We start from the raw sequence: 18625 nt of genomic DNA, 5'->3' as shown, positions 1-18625 counted from the left end.
ACCCCCCACCATCCATTGGAAGGTAGAGTGTATGCGTCATAGCCTAATGCCCCTAAATACTTCATGGTATGTTTCCTAAGAATCAGGACATTTGTTTGTACCACCACAGTACAGTCATATGCTTTATTAAATTTAACGTGACACATATTCTGTCAGTTTGACTCCGTAATGACCTCATAACATTTCCCTTCCTCAGTACAGAGTCCAGTCTATCAGGTAGTACGTTTAGTTGTCATGTCTCTTTAGCTTCCTTTAAGCCAGAATAATTTAATAGTCTTTGTTTTTTTATGGCATAGGTATTTTTGAAAATAAATTTTTGCCCCTCTACCTTTAAAGTTTTTTTATTATTATTTCTTGATTAGATTCAGGCTATGTATTCTCATTCACATCCAGAATGAGTGGCAGGTGATGTTGTATCTGTCTCAGGGTGTTACATCAGGAGGCACATGATATCCGTGCCCTTCACTGGTGATGTTAATTTTGATTTTGCCTGATTTATCCCTGGCATTTTAATGCTGATAATTATATCAGCTTTGCCCTGTCCTTTTAGTCTTGCTTAACTGAAAGTCTTGGACTTCATTTAGGTGATTTGCTTACTGGAGTCTGAAAATACTGATTGATTCAGATCAGCTAGCAATAATTTTAATCAGCCCACTGTGAGCTATAGAAATAGATGTAGAACCTAAATTTACCAACTGAAATTACAATAAAGGAAGGATACTCAGTCTGAACTGGAGAAAGATTTAAATCACAGAACTTAAAAAAAGTTAACTGTTTCACATATGTTTGTTGGCCTTATCAAACTGTGATCAAATCACTGCCAAGTTAACAGTTTTATTAGTATTACAATATTATTTGTACTTTCTCTAATGATTAGCACTGTTTAACAGAGGAGTATTTACAGTCCTGTATGTATTAAACTGGCTCGTGGATTGTGAGGGAAAAGTACACTTCAGCTAGGCCCTATCAGAATGGTAAATTACCATTCTTTAGCTTTTAGGATTTAATGTGTCCAAATATTAACTTTACTAACAAAATCTATAGGTATTCTTAAGAACCAGGAAACTTTTAGGTGTCTTTCTGCAGTAACATCAGCTGTTGCTGTTTTTTTGTTTCAGGTAGACTACAGTAATACCTACAAGACTGCAAAGACCCAGAGCTGCATCCACCTTCTTAGTGAGGCTCATCTGTTAGTGAGGGCCGCCCTGATGGATGCCAGTCAGCTGGAACCTGGAGAAAAAGCAGAGCTTTTGGAAGCATTTAAGGAAAGCTGTGGTCACCTTGGAGACTGCTATAGCAGGTCAGTGATGCCTCTTGGAAACTTGTTAAAGAAGCCAGCTTGAGCTTTGGGTGTACTTACTAGTTTTTCCATCTCTGGTACTTACCTGATGAATGGGAGAAGGCATGAAGAGAGGTCATTCATTTATTCATTTATTTCACAAGCATTTGTTGAGCATACTCTGTGCCAGATACTGTGCTAAGCTTAGGGTTCCAAGATGAACATAGCTGTTTCCTGCCTTCAAGGAATTACAAATTGTTTTAAGTTTATTTATTTAAAAAAATAATAAAGAAAATAAAGTTTATTTTGAGAGAGAGAGAGAGAGAGAGAGAGAGAGAGAACAGCATGTGTGGGGGAGAGGCAGAGAGAAAGGAAGAGAGATAATCCCAAGCAGGCACAGAGCCCGATGCAGGGCTCAAACTCACAAACCATGAGTTCATGACCTGAGCCAAAATCAAGAGTTGGACACTTAACCCACTGAGCCACCTGGCACCCCTAGGAATTACAGTTTATTAGACGAACAGTGAATCTTGAGTTCACGAGTCTCCCTCTGCTTAATTTAGGAATTAAATTTCTTTCAGGCTTTCTGGGCACAGTCATGGCCATGAAAATCCCTCAGACAGCTGTTATTACTACTTTATTGCCTGTTAGCCTTCAGAGAGAGATACTGGTTGGTCTGTGACTTTAATCTTAGTAGTCAGTGCTTTTATGATTTCAGGAAGGGACTGGGATGAATAGTGGTTTTTATTTTTGAGAATGATCTTTATAGATTTTTTGTATATGATCATTTCAAAGGCTTACTTGACGCACAGAATGAGTATAAATTAACAAAATAGATGTTTCCTGTCTATCAACACCATTATTTTAGAGCCGCATTATAAATATTAAAATTCACTTACTGAATTCTTTTTCTATTTTTATTATGAGCATGCAAAAGGAAACTATATTAATTAGAATGATTTTGTGGAATAAACCTTAGGAACTTCTTCCAACTACTAATGGCAGTAGAAGAGTATTTTGAGATTTATGTCATCTGGAAAGCATTATCTGTTTTATTATCAAGTACGTTAGACGTCCAGGCTTAAAAATGACAGATTTGAGGGTTTTTTTGCTTCCTTCCCCTTTAGGCTTGACACCCAGTATTCCCACCTTGCCTTGCCATACTATAAGATGTCTGGTTTGTCTATGGCTGAAGTTTTAACCCGAGCAGACTGGCCACTAGAGGATGGATCACAGAAATATGAGAGGGGATTAATCTTTTACATTAATCATTCACTTGATGAAAACCTGGATGAAGAATTAAGTGAAGTGAATAGTTTTCTACTTAGTTATATCGAACATTCCTAACTTTTCATTTTAGCAATTTATTTTATGTTATACTGTTCAGAAGTCAAGTTCCAAATATTTTTCTTTGGTATTATATTCTTCTTTTCCTAAAAAGGTAACGAATGTGTCCTTGTCTTCATTAATAATCCTAGAATTATAGCTTGGAAAAGAGCTTATAATCACCTCCTACTTCCTCATTACATAGGTGGGGGAATGTGGTGCATTGTAGTTAAGCGACCTGTCCAGTGTGACAGGGGTGTGTCTTTAGAAGAATGACACAGGCCCAGGGACTCACCCTCCTTCTCATCTGCAGCCCTTTGCACAACCTACTTTCCCCACACTCCCACATGTCCGAAGCTTCACTTAGGAAATCCTGACCCAGTAACCTGAAGACATTATTAAGGCTTATTATTATTTTTTAATTTTTTTTCAATGTTATTATTGAGTCAGAGGGAGACAGAGCATGAGTTGGGAGGGGCGGGGAGAGAGGGAGACACAGAATTTGAAGCAGGCTCCAAGCTCTGAGCTGTCAGCACAGAGCCCGACACAGGGCTCGAACCCACGAACCATGAGATCATGACCTGAGCCAAAGTTGGACACTTAACCGACTGAGCCACCCATGCAATCCCCATTAAGGCTTATTTTTAGCCCCTCATGAATTTTTAAAAAGAATTGAATACAGATATGCAAAGCTGGATATAATGATACTAAATGCTTTAAGGTTTTGAGATAAATGAAATTTTACCATATAAGTTACTTCATTAAGTATATTTTGTATTTAGCTGCAATCTTTTATAATGGACTTTTAAGCATAATTTAATCAAATATTTATTTTCTTCTTTTGACCTCTTGTTAAAATTTGAAATGCTAGCCACAACTTGGTACATATTTCCTTTTTTAAAAAAATTTTTTTAATGTTTATTTATTTTTGAGAGAGAGAGAGACAGAGCATGAGCAGGGGTGGGGCAGAGAGAGAGGGAGACACAGAATCTGAAGCAGGCTCCAGGCTCTGAGCTGTCAGCACAGAGCCCGACGCAGGGCTCGAACACACAAACTGTGAGATCATGGCCTGAGCCGAAGCCGGATGCTTAACCAACTGAGCCACCCAGGCGCCCCATCTTGGTACATATTTTCGTTGCTTTTTCTTCATTATAACTCAGCAAAGAGATCACTTCAGGTCATTTCAAATCTCCCACGTTATCACCATGCACCTTGTCTTTTTTTTAATCCAAACGTAATACTTACAATTTTATCTTATTTGGAATGTTTCTATCTTGGCTTTTTATCTCTGTTTTGTTTTGGGTTTTTTTGCTGATTTTTTGTTCTCTATTGGCTAACTGACCTTTTATTTCTTATTCATGCTCACCAAAGGAATTAGCAGCAAAAGTGGTTCAGATGTTCCATATGGCTGAGCCAAAACAACTGCCCCATATTCTCTGTAGTCCTTCTATGAAGAATATTAATCCGGTAACTGCCATGAACTATCTAAGCAAGCTGGATACTTCTGGGTTCTTGTCGATCTTAGTGACATTGACTAAAGCAGCAGTGGCTCTGAAAATGGGAGATCTTGACAGGCACAGAAATGAAATGAAAAGCCATCCAGAGGTATGGTTCCCTGATACAGGACCTGGTAGTCCTGAGGTGTTTAACTTTCTTCTGGCTTCTGTCTAGTTCATTTTTTTCTCACTCATAAGGGAAAATAGACTTAATGTTAGAAAAGAAGTGACCCAAAGTGGGAATGCTTGGGCTTTGGACCTGGCAAATAAAAAAGAAATAAGAATAGTAAATGGTAGCAATGGGTACCCAAAGATCTTTCAACTTTGTGTCAGCTATGTTCAAAGCACAGCACTTGGTACTAAAGAATATACAAACTCTGCCCCGAGCTAACAGTCTGATCTAGTGTGAGGGATACGGTATGTCCAGTGACACAGAACAGAGTGATGTGTATTCTAGTACAGCAAGTGGGATGTTATCCATAAGCCTTGGGAGTCTAGTAGTAGCCCATTGCATATGTGATCTTATTTAATTCTTGCAACAATGCCCTAAGTTAGATGTTATTATTACACCTATTATACAGATGAGGGAACTAAGACAAAGAGAGGTTGAGTAAATTGTCCAAGATCACGTAGCTGGTGAGTGCTTGAGCCAGGATTTGAAGCAGGCAATATGGCTTCCGATCCTGTGCTCCTGTCCTGTTGTTGCGTTGCCTGTGGTCAGACGCGCACAGTATGACTTCATTTCTAAAACAAGAGAGCAGAAGTGCTTTTTCACTGCATAAATGACATGTTGTTTGTGATGATGAAGAGAGTGAGTCAACGTTGAGGTAACCTCTCTGCTTTGAAGAGTAGAGTTTTAGAAAGATGAATCTTCTTTCCATAATTTTGAAAAAACTTAAGGTATGTTATTTTTAAATTAGGTAGATAAATATACAGCTCTCTACAAAAATATGATATCCTGATGGTGAATTAAATATTAATAACTTCTTTAAAGGTACTTAACAATGATGCTCTTCTTAGAGTGAGAACTTTGTAGTTAAAGAAAAAATTGAGACTGAAGTATTAATAGCTTAACCATGCACCTTGAATGTACTGGCAAATATTTTCAAGATGAATGCAGTGTACATTTTGATCCCAAATCTCTTGCTTATCTGAAGATGAAGTTGGTATGTGGCTTCATCCTGGAACCTCGGCTATTGATTCAACAGAGAAGGGGACAGATCATTCCCACTGAACTTGCAGTACAGTTGAAGGACACTCAGCCCGGACTGCTTGTGGCTTCAGTTCTGGGCTTACAGAAGAACAACAAAATTGGAATTGAAGAAGCAGATTCCTTCTTTAAGGTTTGTCACTCTGAAAATGTAATGGCTCTGGATATAGCCTGATAAAACTGGTGGCAGACGGGAAGCTGAATAAGAGACTGGGGTTCCCTTTGTTTATTGAAAAAACAGACTTACACATAACAAATTTATACAGGTACAGATTAAAAGAACGTATGTAGAAAAATTCCATTCATGCAACCTAGAATCGGTTTTCTGTTCAAATGTCTCAATCTACTCTGCCATCGCACTAATGCTAATGATAAATTATTAAATGCCTGGCCCACGTGATAGAGTGTTATTCAGACTAGCTGTAACTTATCAGTACTATATTGATCTGGGATGTGGGGGCTTTTCTCACTGTTTTCAAGGTGCTTTGTGGTAAGGATAAAGATACGATTCCTCAGCTCTTGGTAGACCTCTGGGAAGCTCAGCTTGTGGCAGGTCTCCCAGATGTGGTTCTCCAGGAACTCTTTTTCAAGCTCACATCACAATACATCTGGAGATTATCCAAGATGCAGCCCCCTGACACCATACCATTGCGAACATCAGAGGATCTGGTGAGAGAATAATATGTTAAATTAAATTTGTACATTACACATTATAGTAGTATACCTTGTTATTTTTAATGGCTTAGAATCAAACCTAATTTATAGTACCAGATATCTTTTTTTAAGCAGGCATTAAAAATACCCTTAAAACTTGTCCATGAGTAACATTGCTTGCAGGGTTTTTTTTTAATGTTTTTTGTTTTAATTTTTATTTTTGAGAGCGGGGTGCAGGGGCAGAGAGAGAAGGAGACACAGAAACCGAAGCAAGCTCCAGGGTCTGAGCTGTCAGCACAGAGCCTAATTCAGGGATTGAACTCACAAACCATGAGATCATGACCTGAGCAAAAGTAGCTCAACCAACGGAGCTACCCAGGTGCCCCTAACATTGCTTACATTTTAAATAATTTTATATTATAAAGAATGCCCCCTACTGCTCCAATATTACTCACTTGCAGTGGTGCCTCAGTAGATGAAGCAGAGGGGAGGGCTTCCCCCCAAACACTTCTATACTCCCTGGGGGGATAGTTACAGAGCAGAACTTGAGAAAAGACACATCTGCAGACCTCCCTGACGGGAGAGGAACTACAGAAGGCTTGCGGGAGGGAGACCTGTACTGGAGTCATTTCCTGTCAGCTGTGCACACAAGAGCTATACTGTAGGCCTTGCAGGAGCCCTAACTACTCTGCTTTACCACTTCCTGCCCCTCCCCTCCTCTTGTCCTTTTTTGCCTCTCATGGATGCCATCGCTAATGTGGGTTCACCGGAAAAGTCACCAACTTCTTGAATAAGGGGGCTTTATGGGAATTGTCTTGAGAACTTATGGAAGAGCTTTTGCCTACCACGGAAAGTAGTAGAAATAAAAATTCCACTATTACTGTTAACTTTTTTTGAGTAAAATTAGCTTAAAAGCAGTATTGCTTTTTCTGCTAGAAAGTGTTTCTTAGGAATATTTTAAAATGTAAGATATAAGGAAATATTTAGTGCATTTTTTTTTCATTTTTGGTGCAGTTTTATTCAGTGAGAAGCAGCAAGGCTGAAGCTTTCCTAGGGGAATAAAATCTTTTAGAATAAGAGACTTTCATTCCCATTCCCAGGCAAGTGTACACCTAATTCTGTGACGTGACAGAAGATTAGCAACTGCTTGCTCTTTGTGGAATGGATGAAGAGAATCTTGTTTTGTTCTATTTTGTTTATGAGAGGTTTCTTTTACATTTTAGATAAATGCCTGTAGTCATTATGGCTTAATCTATCCATGGGTTAATGTCTTAATATCATCTGATTCCTTAGCGGATAAAAGTTACACAGAAGACCTTTCTAAATTACAGGTAAATAAAAATGCCTCTTTTTTTTTATTAATATGCAGATTACAACATAGTATCATATTTAAATTTGGTGAGACCTCGTGTGGCCTGTTAATCTAGAACATATACTTTTTGGGGGACAAAAATCCATCCTGAGGTATGCTTGGGAGGGTTGGAGGACATTCCTGCCTCTGCCTGAACCCGCTGAGAGGAGGGCTCCTGAAGGCTGGTTTTGTTGCCTGTAAAGAATGAGAGTGAGGTCACCAGGTCACCTGACTGTCTTGCCTCATTTTCAGGGTGTGCTTGGAAATACTTTGTGAAAGGAAAGCATGGCAAATGTGTAGCGGTGTTTTTATTGACGGAATTCATTTTTTTGTATAGCGTTCATTCATATATGTTTGGCTTCTAGCCCAAGCCTCCCACTACTATCTGTCTTACAGAAAGTAGGTTAAAGTGGCCAGTTTGGCTGCTGAAACGGAGTTTTAAAAAGATAAGTATGATCAGGAAACGTAGACCATCTTGCAGGAATTCTGACTGTGGCAGTGTTTTGACTGCAAATGAGAAATAAAGTCCACCTTTGCCTTGGTGGATCAAACTGGGCTAGATGTGGATGTGATTTTATTTAATGTAGTTCAGTGGCCCAAGGACTGAACATAACCCCCACGTCTGCTTTGTTTGGTCTGCCCAATGTAGTGCCAACATATAAAAACTGAAATTTCAAATGAAGAGTTCTGAGTTTCAGTCTCTTCTCGGAAAGTTCAGCAGAGCCAGTAACCCTGGGCTTCACTGCCTCTGAGACCTGAGAGTTGGAGCCAACTAGTGGCTCCCCTCCATGGTCAGTGAATGTGTTGTCCTGTCTGCCTCAATTCTCATCTCCATGTCTTCCCGGTCCAGATACAGCGTCTGGTGTCCATTTTCCTTATACCCAGCTGACTTCATGCATTTTCCTCACCTCTTTTGGCCTCGTTAAGCTTTTGAGTTTACAGCCCCTTATTTATACTGGGAACTGGCGTAAGTGTGGTTACTGTCTATAGAAACCAAAATGTCAAGTTGGGGATTGGGTCAGGGATGGAAGCACAAGAGCCCATTATTGCTTAGACTCAGCCTCTGGACAGGCCTGTGTTATCTCCAGAGATGCAGTTCCTTACATTCATAAAAAATTGCCAGAGAAAAATCTTGTTGGTTCCTATCTCTAGTACCCTTATGTTACAGAGGCTCCTTAGGTGTTAGCCTCAGATATGCTCCTTGAACAAATATTCCTCAAGCAGGTACCATAAATGTGGTCTGTGGCAGTAGATAAGCCAGGCAGGGAGGGCCTTGCCCTCCCAGAATATATGTATTAATTGCATATTTAAAATCACAATTGTAACAAGTGCTATTAAATCTCACCTGATAAAGCTTCAAGGCATATTTATAATCACTGCTTGAAAAAGTGTAATTGAGTGATCTTTTAAAATTTATTTTAAAGTATTTAAAAAGAATACATTCTTTCTGGGAATCTTTGCTGTTAAAGCATAGAAATGTAGGAAGCCTATACTCTTAAAAATCCTTTTCCTAATTATATCTCCTTCTAGATTATCTTGGTTATTCTTAGTCATTAAGAAAAAAATAACCATCCAGAAACAAAATGATGTCATTTGTTTTCACCTAGAAGAATAGGAGGTTCGGAATCACCTGGAAAGCGTTTTCAGAATTGCATGATTTCTCTCTTCCCCACGTCCCCACCCTCACACACAGATTTGATAGGAGTTTCTGTCTCTTGTCCTCAATCACTGTAATAGTATATTTGTGGAAAACCTAAAATAAAAATACTCTACAAATCATCTACATGTCAAAAAGCCACTGTTTGGAATCACACAGTAACTAGTAAATGCCCTACCTTTTGCCATAATTGTCACGGTCCCCTCCCCACTCCCCCACTTCCTTGCCAACCACCACTCCTTAGATTGTGTAGGGAGAGAAGACAGAGTCTGTGGGTTCCAGCCCTGCAGAGTTGGCTGCAGGTGAAGGATCTAGATCAGAGAAGGCAATAAATGGTACATGTGTCGGGTATGGAAAGGAATCCATTCCCAGTACGTAAAACAAGGAGCATTCTGCTAAGGAGCAGACAACATTAAGAGTATTTTAAAAAGTAGTAGTAACCTTTGGAGCATTTTTGATTCAGTAATATATGTGTTGTCTGGTGTTTCTTATTTTTAAACTTCTTGATAAAACTAAGTAAAAGTTCATGGGTAATTAATTTTGTATCAAGCTTTGACTAGTTTCATTTTAACCATGGTTTGGGTTACCTCTGCCTCTCTCCTTCTTACCCTGCCCATTATCCCAATGAATCAAAAGTTGAATATAGAAATAATCTGTGTTTTCTTTCATGTTGGGAGATCCTACAAGTGGCAAATTATCATGTTTGCTATCCTTTTGTCTGGAAATTATTCAGAGGAAGGTGATTATTAAACTTGCAGGAAGGAAAGAGACCAACCTTATACGCCTAGCCATTCCTTGGTAGATATTTGGAATAACATAATCACGATGACTATAAACGAACAGTTCACATTCCATATCATCTTGTATGTCAGAGAAGACGCTGTAGTAAAAAAGGATACAGAAAGAAGAAAATCAAGATATTACCATCTCATCTTTATCCAGAAGAAAGGCAAAGAGGAGATTATTTTGGTGGTAGCATCAAAAATAGTATTTATAGTTTAAATGCTTAAAAAGTAAAATACTGGCAAAGTTCTGAATACTCAAATAGTACCTACTCTATGTCTATGAACTTGTGACAAATAGTATAGACACAAATTGTTAGGTTATTAACAATTTCTTCAGTTATCTTAAATGTTAAATTTTATTTTTGGCTATTACGTAGTGCATGTGTATTCTGGAAAATTTGGAAGATAGAGGAAAATGTGAAAAAATAAAAAGTGGGCTTTGTCATTCCATCCAGTAAGCTGATCTCTGTTTCAAATTTCAATGCTCTTCCAAAGGCATTTCTGTATGTGCATGTACCTGTGTAGATTTTACAAAACTGATCATGCTCTGAATATAATTTTGTATTGACATTTTTTACTCATCATTCTGTTATGAGCATTTTCTCATCAATTAGCCTTTGGAAATAACTTTGATGGCTATATAATATTCCGTCATATGGATGTACCATAATTTTCCTTTTCCTTATTTAACCTAGATTCTAGCTGTTCAATATTATAATAATTCTTGAAATGAACATCGTTGGACATAAATCTTTGATCACAGTGTTGATTATTTCCTTAGGATAGGCTCCTCAAACATTCCCATTAGTTTTAATTTGCAGTATATCCAAAGGAGCTAAAATCATGTTAGTTTAGATATGATTACTATTAAACAGATTTTCTATTTAAACTAGAGGTGGTTTCATGATTATTTAATACTTTAGGACATTTAGACTTATAAATATTGTATGCATGAACTCCAAAACTGCATTCTTTATGTTTCCTTTTTTTTTGGCAATAAGGCTTGGTCTTCTTTAAAAAAGAATTGTATTCTGTATGTTGTACTTTATCTTTTGGGTGCCTCATTCCATAACATTTCATTTTTCTGTTCATAGTCTCTTATATGTGGTCCTTCATTTGACATAGCTTCCATTATCCCATTCCTGGAGCCACTCTCAGAAGACACTATTGCTGGCCTCAGTGTCCATGTTCTGTGTCGTACACGTTTGAAAGAGTATGAACAGTGTATAGACACACTGTTAGAAAGATGCCCAGAGGCGATCATTCCATATGCTAATCACGAACTGAAAGAAGAGAATCGGGTATGCTTTTCAGCTTATGTCTTTGAGGCTTGATTAGTGATAATCAGATTTGATAATCTCGTTGCCTTATCTGCAAAATGGGGACAAATTATGTGAGTCCAACCTCACAGGTCTGTGTGGGTCGGAGGAGCATATAGGTTTAATATGTTATATGTTTTGAGTACTGTTAGAGGCTATTAAACTGTATGGTGATTGTATGTGATCACAGTAAAAATCTCTTGTTTGGAAATGAAGTAGGCTATTACCTGAAGATTTGGAAGACAGAAAATATTTTCTGGGCTATATATGGTCTTTACCTTCAAAATTAGAAGAGTTTTAAACTTTAGTACTCCTGCCTTCCTTCCTCCTTCCCCACCCCTCCCTTTTTTTCCTCTTATTACCTAAGAGATGATAACAGGACACGTCTGTGTTTCTTCTTGAGAATAGCTAACATGTGTACAACATACATATCATTAGATTTTCAAGTTACGAACCTGATTTATGTTATAGTTTATTTAAAAAAATTTTTAATGTTTATTTTGAGAGATACAGATAGAGAAAGAACAGGGGAGGGGAAGAGAGAGAGGGAGACAGGATCCCAAGCAAGCGCCACACTGTCAACCCTGTCTGATGTGGGGCTCAAACCCCCAAACCATGAGATCATGACCTGAGCGGAAATCAAGAGTTGGACACTCAACTGACTAAGCCACCCAGGTGCCCATGTTATAGTTTAAAGAGAAGACTGGCTGCTCATATAACTTCTGTTGTAACAAAGTTTGTCACCTTAACCAAAATTATGTATTTTTGCCCTGTGCTTTCTTGCACCATCTTATTTTTGTTGGACATCTGAATGTAAAATGCATCAAACTTAAAATTTATTCATTTTTTTCTAAGATAGACTTTGTGGTGGAAAAAACTGCTGCCTGAACTTTGTCACAGAGTAAAATGTGGGGGAGAGAAAGGTCAACTTTACCTGTCATCATTAAAAGGTAAAATGATCTTTTATGCTTAATTATAAATTTAATTGAATCTTAATTTTAATTTCTATAACTTGAAGCCTTGCTTTCTCTGTTCTTTTTTTTTAATGTGATTCTCAAATGAGGTGAAGAGTATCTTAGCAGAATCATCTAAGAGCTTATATCAGCATGTATATGCTCCCCATCACATTTGATATTTACTTACAGCTATGGAGCTGATGCTTTTAAGTTAATCTTTTCAAACACTTAACATTGTGATAGTCACAGAAACTCACAATCTCAGTATTTTAAAAATTTGAATATCCATTAAGACAATTACATTTTTTATTAATGATCTGAGTACTTAATTTACTTCTTGTAGGAAATTAAGATTATTATAATTAATTATAATTGTAAGCAAGTATTGAGGAATAACAAGGTTCTCAAGGATTTAAAAATTAAATATCTATAAATCATGCAGTGTTTTACAGAATAGGTAGCTATTGTTTGAATTTTCATAGTTCATAGTCACTTATAAATCTTGATAGATATATGGTTATCAATTTTTCTAGTCTTATGTATTACACTAGATAATTGTTGCCTGATGACAAAGGGGATGGTTATATTGATTTCAGTGTGCATAAAAGATTAGAAACTGACACTGGGTTCTACTCCTAAAACCAAGACTACACTGTATGTTAACTAACTTGAGAATAAAAAAGTTAAAAAAAAATATATATATATATGTGTGTGTGTAAATAATAAATCAAGAAAGAAAGAAGAAATTGACAGTGTGGGAATTGTAGTTTTCCAGCTGACATCATTGATTTTTAAAAGTGATTTTTAAAAATCAGTTATGATTTTTAAGTGTTAGGCAGAGCCCGTGGCCATTGGAGGGGGTTTTTCTGAAGAGGCCCATTTAAGTAAAGTTGTATGTTTATGACTGGGAAGATGTGGTGACTTTCATCCCACCTATCTTCCTGAGTGATTGTTGGTTTTTAGAAGGTGGAAATGTCAGATATATGATTCCCTTGTCCCACTTGGGTAACATTTATCACATAACTTTGAGTAATGATTTGTGTTTATGGATCACTTTTCAGTGCAAGCTATCCCACATCTTCATACGTCAGCAGCATCATTATCTTAGTCAAAAGACTTCATCCTTTCTTGATTAGCATTACATACTCTCTACCCCTGGCTTACCCATAATCATTCCTCCAAATGTTCCATTTTTCTATATAATGCATATTTCTATAAAATATGTTAGTGTGTGTGTATGCATGTACGTGTGTGGCTCATGGGACTAAGCACTGTGTGTGATTTACCTTTAGTAGACTCTAATAACTCAAGAGCTGGTGTAGCATTTTATTCATTTTTCGTGTTGCACCCTCCTCACCAGCACTATGCCTCTCCCTAGGAAACATTCTATACTTATTCGAAGGGAGACACCTGAATAACTTCAGGTCCATTGCCAAAGGAGGTCTTTTTGTCAGCAGCTGCAGTACGCTAGAAGAGACCAGGACTGGAGTCTGGAGACCGGAACGGAGTTCCAGATCTGCTACTTACTGAGTGACCTGAAGCAAGCCAATTGTCTAGTATCTCGAGACTAGTGAGAAGCTCAGGACTGACTCTAGAATAAGTGTTAGGCAAAACCGTAAGATGTTAACTTTGGAGATGGAGGTCAGGAATCTATACAATTTGTTTAAGATTCAGCATTTCTCTACCTTGGCACTATTTACATTTGGACTGATAATTCTCTGGTGTATGTGTAGGTGTCCCCTATGCATTTTAGGATGTTTGGCAGCATCCGTGGAACTAAATACCAGTAGCTCTGCCCCAGTTATGATAAACAAAAATGTCTCCAGACATTTCCAAATGTCTGAGGGCGGGGGCGCAAAAATCATACTGGGTGAGAACCATTGCACTAATGCAGAGCCATTGAAACCGGGATTAGTGATTGATTGGCTTGTTTTCAGGAAATGTTTGTTACTGTTTTTTTTGGTAATGAACTGTGCTTATTAAAAATTTTACTACTGTTTAAATTATAAAATTGAAGTTGAAAAAGTTATTTAAAGTCTCATCAGCCAGAAGTAACTATCTTTTGCATCTGATGAATATTTTCTAGACACACCGGAGGACTTAAAGTACTCTACAGATTTAAGATATTGACCTTATTCTTGGAATTATAACCCGTATCAGCCCCTCATTGGTTGGCAGAAGTGGAGAATTGGGCAGTGGCAATTTTTATTGGCTTTATAACGTCTAGACTCGCCCCCAACTCAGTTTTTTAAACCTAGGATACTACTTACTGGCTCCACATTTAAGCTAAATAAACCAGTTTGATAGGAAGGTGTTGATAAGTCATGTTTTTCATATGCATTTTGCAAACTAGTAGTCATTGTTTATAAAGTTTCTACTAACATCTTAGATACACATCATTGTATTTTAATTCTCAAAGGACTCTAGAAGCTAGCAGATGATACCACTCAGTAAGTTAATTAAGGGACTTTCCTAAAGTCACAGACAGTAGGTGGAAGAGTCTGATCCTTTCCAAAGGCCTTCTGATTCCAGAGCTTGTGATCTTTCCCATCCATCACTGCTGATCCATTCATTAACTTTTTAGCAACATTGGCACGTGTAAGGGAATGATTTAGGTAAGGGATTTTGTGTAAGGGATGATTTAAGTTGCTGAATATTAGAGAGATGACTTTAGATGGATGCACATACATCTGAGCAGGAGATTTTATATTTCAGTCACTCTGCAAATAGTGTCATTGGAGGGCAGGTGAGGATGACAGGGAATGGCACTGGTGTTTATTGCTAACACTGTTCTTAAGTGTTACCCCTTCCCTTCCCAGCAGAGGGCAGCATGTATCAAGAAGTAGAATTATAAACTTGCATAGTTCTATTTACAAAAATGTTTAGTAAATCCCTTCATAATTAAAGATGTACTCTAGAGCAAATTATTTTACAGTTTGGAAAAAAATAGTCATAAAGACAGATTTGTGCTTATTAAAACATGAAAATCTCATAATAGAGAGCAACTGATTTAGGAATATGACATCCAACAATTAATAGTATTTCCTGTCCTAGCACTCTTTGTAAGTTAGCTGCAATATAGCCCTAATATTAAAGACAGTATTCAAATGAGTGTATTTTCTTTAGAGGCTAATACAAGTATACTGAAAAATAATGTAATAATCCAGCAATGAAATAGTAAATCAAAATAACATGGAGCTAATATAACAAACTTGAGAGCATTCTAGAAAGAATGAAGAAGTTGTTAAAACCATAAGTAGTCTGTGGATTTAAAAAACTGATTTTGTTTTCCCTTTGTAGTTATAACATTTTGTTACCTGAACTAGCTTCTAACTGGCTGAGTGATAAGAAAATTGGATGAAAGATAGACTTTCAGTTCTAACTCAGGTATTCTGTCCTCTACCAACAGAAACGTTGTCAGTTGTTGCTGTGGAACTAGAACTAAGGGATTTCTTGAATGTCCTCCCAGAAGATGGCACTGCAGCATTTTTCTTGCCATATCTTCTTTATTGCAGTCGAAAGAAATCATTGACTTGAAGGTATCATTGAACAAGTACCATAATGCCATAGGAGACTGACTTTTTGAAAAATTGAATGTCAGGTAAAAATGTAAATAAAGGATTTTCATATTGAACATGGACATTTATTGCAGATGCTTTCAGGCTGCTTACCTTACCAGGTAGTAGTATTATTTCTTTAATTTATGACCTGAATCCATTTAATTGTCCAGAATATAAAAGCTACAAGACTTCAGAATTTCCTCGAAGAAGGCATATGTTTTTAAAGCTGGAGACTGACTTTTATTACAAGGAACAGAAAATCAGTGTTGTTGGAGACATGACAATCTTTTTCGTCCCAGAAACACAAAGAAACATTTTGTAGGTACGTTTGAAAGCATGTCACTCCCCGGTGGTCCAGAATTTAATCTTGATTTTTCCAGATTTCTTTATTAGGTCACTTCGTTTTTTTGTTTTGTTTTGTTTTGAATAATTTTTGTTGAGAAAGATGTTAATATTTTCCCACAGTAAAAGATTTCAAACTTTACTTTTTTGTTACTTTTTATAACTCATGCTGTGGTTTCTCTTTGAATCAAATGAAGTAGAAATTTACAAAGCTAACTTTCTTGTTGTCTGGGCATTAACATATTTTGTTGAATGCATGTTTTTCAGCCAAAGCCTTGTTTCTATTTTTTGTTGGTGTGTACTTTTGCTCTTTTAGCTAAAGTGTATGTGAAAATAAAGAAATATATCATTGTATTCACAACTGTGTCTACTTTTTAAATCTCTTATTAAACAATTTAGAGTCCAAGTTCAGCTTATTGATAGTGTGCTTTGACTTTAGTTAAGGCTAGAAAAATGCTACTCACCCAGCATCCGCCACAACTCTGTATTGAAACTTTTCTCCTGATGTCAGTGTTCATCTTTACCAGGATTTAGTTTATAGAATTGTTTCCCAGTTCTGCCTTTCTCCTGTTCCAGATTACTATCCTTTTGACCATCTCTTCAAGGGTTCACAAAATCCAAATAGATTGGCATTATTTTTATTTTTTGTCTTGTTTCATTTTTAAATTTTAAAAATTTTAATTGAACTGTTTATTTTTATTTTAAAATATACTTTTTAAAATATTTAATTTTGAGAGAGAGAGAGAGCACAAGCAGGGATGGGGGGAGAGAGAGAGGAAGACACAAAATCCAAAGCAGGATAAAGCACTTAACCGACTGAACCACCCAGGCACCCCTAAAATTTAATTTTTTATTTTACTTTCTCTACACCTATGCCCTCATGTCCACTGATTCATTAGGAATGATGTCAGCATCATATTAGAGGGATTGATGGAAAGCCAATGGTTGGAAACATTTCAATGAATCTTAAAAGTGATCCTTTGAGAACCATCAAGGATAACATTTGGACATAGATTTTGGGGAGTGGGGGTGAGGAAAACAGTTTTGTAAAGTCCTTCTGATGGTTGTATGAAGGGCCTATGTAAATCAGTTATAAGTGTATTAGAGTTAGTCGGATGTCTGTTGATCTTTTCATATGAAATTCAGGAAAGTGTGTTTTCAGTCTTTTTTTTAATGCTCATAGCCATTCCAAAGTAAACTTTTTCTTCAGCACTTTCACGTACATAGTTACGAATCATTGTTTTTTTTCTTTTCTTTTTTTTTTCACTTATCACCAATTTATTTCTTTCAGCCAGACTTGGTCTCTATAGGAAGAGAAATTTTAAGACCATTATTAAAAACAGTACAGTAGTCCTCCCTTATCCATGGCTCCAGTGATCCATGGTCAGCTGCAGTCCATAAGCAGATGTTCCTCAGAAGGTAATAGCTTAACACTATGTCACAATGCCTACGTCATTCACGTCACTTCACCTCATCACAAGAACAAGAGGGATCAGTAAAGTATGTTTTGTGTGTGTGTGTGTGTGTGTGAGAGAGAGAGAGACAGAGACCACATTCACATAACATTACAGTATATTATAACCGTTCTATTTTATTATTGTTGTTGTTAATCTCTTACTCTGCCTAATTTATAAATTAGACTTTATCATAGGTATGTATATATAGGAAAAAAAATAATATATACAGAGTATAGTACTATCTGTCATTTCAGGTGTCCCCTGGGAGGATGGATAAGGGTCGGGGAACTATTGTATTTATCATATGGTTTAAATGTATTCTAATTTTTTGATGTTAGTTATTTTGTTTAATTCTTGATTCACTTCTATTTTTCCATTTTTTTATATGTTTAAAAACACATGTCTCATTTTAGTACTGCTTTATTTAAAGAAAAATGTCTCCTCCCTGCAAGATCTTCATTAATTATAAAGGGAAAAATAATAACTTTACAATAATGAAACCTGGCAGACATCTCCTTAATCAAATGCTCAACGTTAACATAATCACTAAGAGAAAAAAAATCAACATCAGGTGCGTCTTGACATGTGTACTGAGAAAAACAGTATCACTTCTGTGAGAATCCTGCCCCCAAAAAATGCATAACCTGAATCTAATCATGAGGAAACATTAGACAAACCCAAATTGAAGGATGTTCTGCAAAGTCACTGCCCTGTATCCTTTAAAAATGTCAAAGTTGTAAAAGGCAAACTGCTTCAGACTAAGAAGATATGCCAGCTGAACACAATGTATGACTGGGAGTTTCTTTTTCTGTGAAGAACGTGATGAGAATAATTTGTGAAATTTGAAAAGGGTCTGTAGCATTGAATCATAATTAACTTCCTCATTTTGAGAAGTGTATTGTGTTTATATATAATAACCTTGTTTTTAAGGAACTAGATGTATGTATGTTTACTATTGTGTGTGTGTTAGGGTGGGAGGGCAGGTAGAATGGGGAAGCAAAAGCACAGGTGGCTGTGTAAAATGTTAACATTTGGGGAATTTCAGTGAAGGGTACATGGGAATTTTTTGTATTGCTCTTGCAGCGTTTCTCTAAATCTGACATTATGGCCAAAAAAAGTTTTAAAAAGTTCCTTTTCATTGAACAGATTCAGATATTTTTACCAAGCAGAATATTGGATTTGGGTACTTAATAGAAATACAGAATATATAATCCCTGCCTGTAAGTAACTAAA

The 18625-nt window shown here is 36.8% G+C and overlaps 2 protein-coding genes across 13 annotated transcripts in view; one reads left to right on the top strand and one right to left on the bottom strand.

The window, feature by feature from the left end:
* The window catches only part of HPS3 (HPS3 biogenesis of lysosomal organelles complex 2 subunit 1), a 38252-nt gene extending 21963 nt beyond the window's left edge, over positions 1–16289 (top strand). For 2 of the 11 annotated variants that reach the window (XM_053221318.1, XM_053221321.1), the window contains 9 exons: positions 1119–1300; positions 2407–2587; positions 3977–4210; positions 5259–5444; positions 5792–5980; positions 7189–7296; positions 10853–11059; positions 11937–12027; positions 13412–13700. In XM_053221318.1, coding sequence (XP_053077293.1) covers positions 1119–1300; positions 2407–2587; positions 3977–4210; positions 5259–5444; positions 5792–5980; positions 7189–7296; positions 10853–11059; positions 11937–12027; positions 13412–13563 — 1530 coding nt within the window. In that variant the 3' untranslated portion in view covers positions 13564–13700. Of the gene's footprint in view, positions 1–1118; positions 1301–2406; positions 2588–3976; positions 4211–5258; positions 5445–5791; positions 5981–7188; positions 7297–10852; positions 11060–11932; positions 12028–13411; positions 13701–15442 lie in introns of those variants that run through there. The other 9 variants (XR_001430277.3, XR_008297945.1, XM_015072530.3 and 6 more) reach the window with 9 other exon arrangements.
* LOC106975216 (ceruloplasmin) overlaps positions 3508–18625 on the bottom strand; it is a 73386-nt gene continuing 58268 nt past the window's right edge. The window contains exons 19-20 of one of the 2 annotated variants that reach the window (XM_015072528.3): positions 9749–9853; positions 3508–5977 (exon numbers count right to left, since the gene is read on the bottom strand). In XM_015072528.3, coding sequence (XP_014928014.3) covers positions 9750–9853 — 104 coding nt within the window. In that variant the 3' untranslated portion in view covers positions 3508–5977; position 9749. Of the gene's footprint in view, positions 5978–9748; positions 9854–17172; positions 17240–18625 lie in introns of those variants that run through there. The other variant, XM_015072529.3, reaches the window with a different exon arrangement.

This window comes from Acinonyx jubatus, chromosome C2 (genome assembly GCF_027475565.1).
Source record: "Acinonyx jubatus isolate Ajub_Pintada_27869175 chromosome C2, VMU_Ajub_asm_v1.0, whole genome shotgun sequence".
NCBI classification, from domain to species: domain Eukaryota; kingdom Metazoa; phylum Chordata; class Mammalia; order Carnivora; family Felidae; genus Acinonyx; species Acinonyx jubatus.
This window is presented reverse-complemented; position numbering and strand designations above follow the sequence as displayed.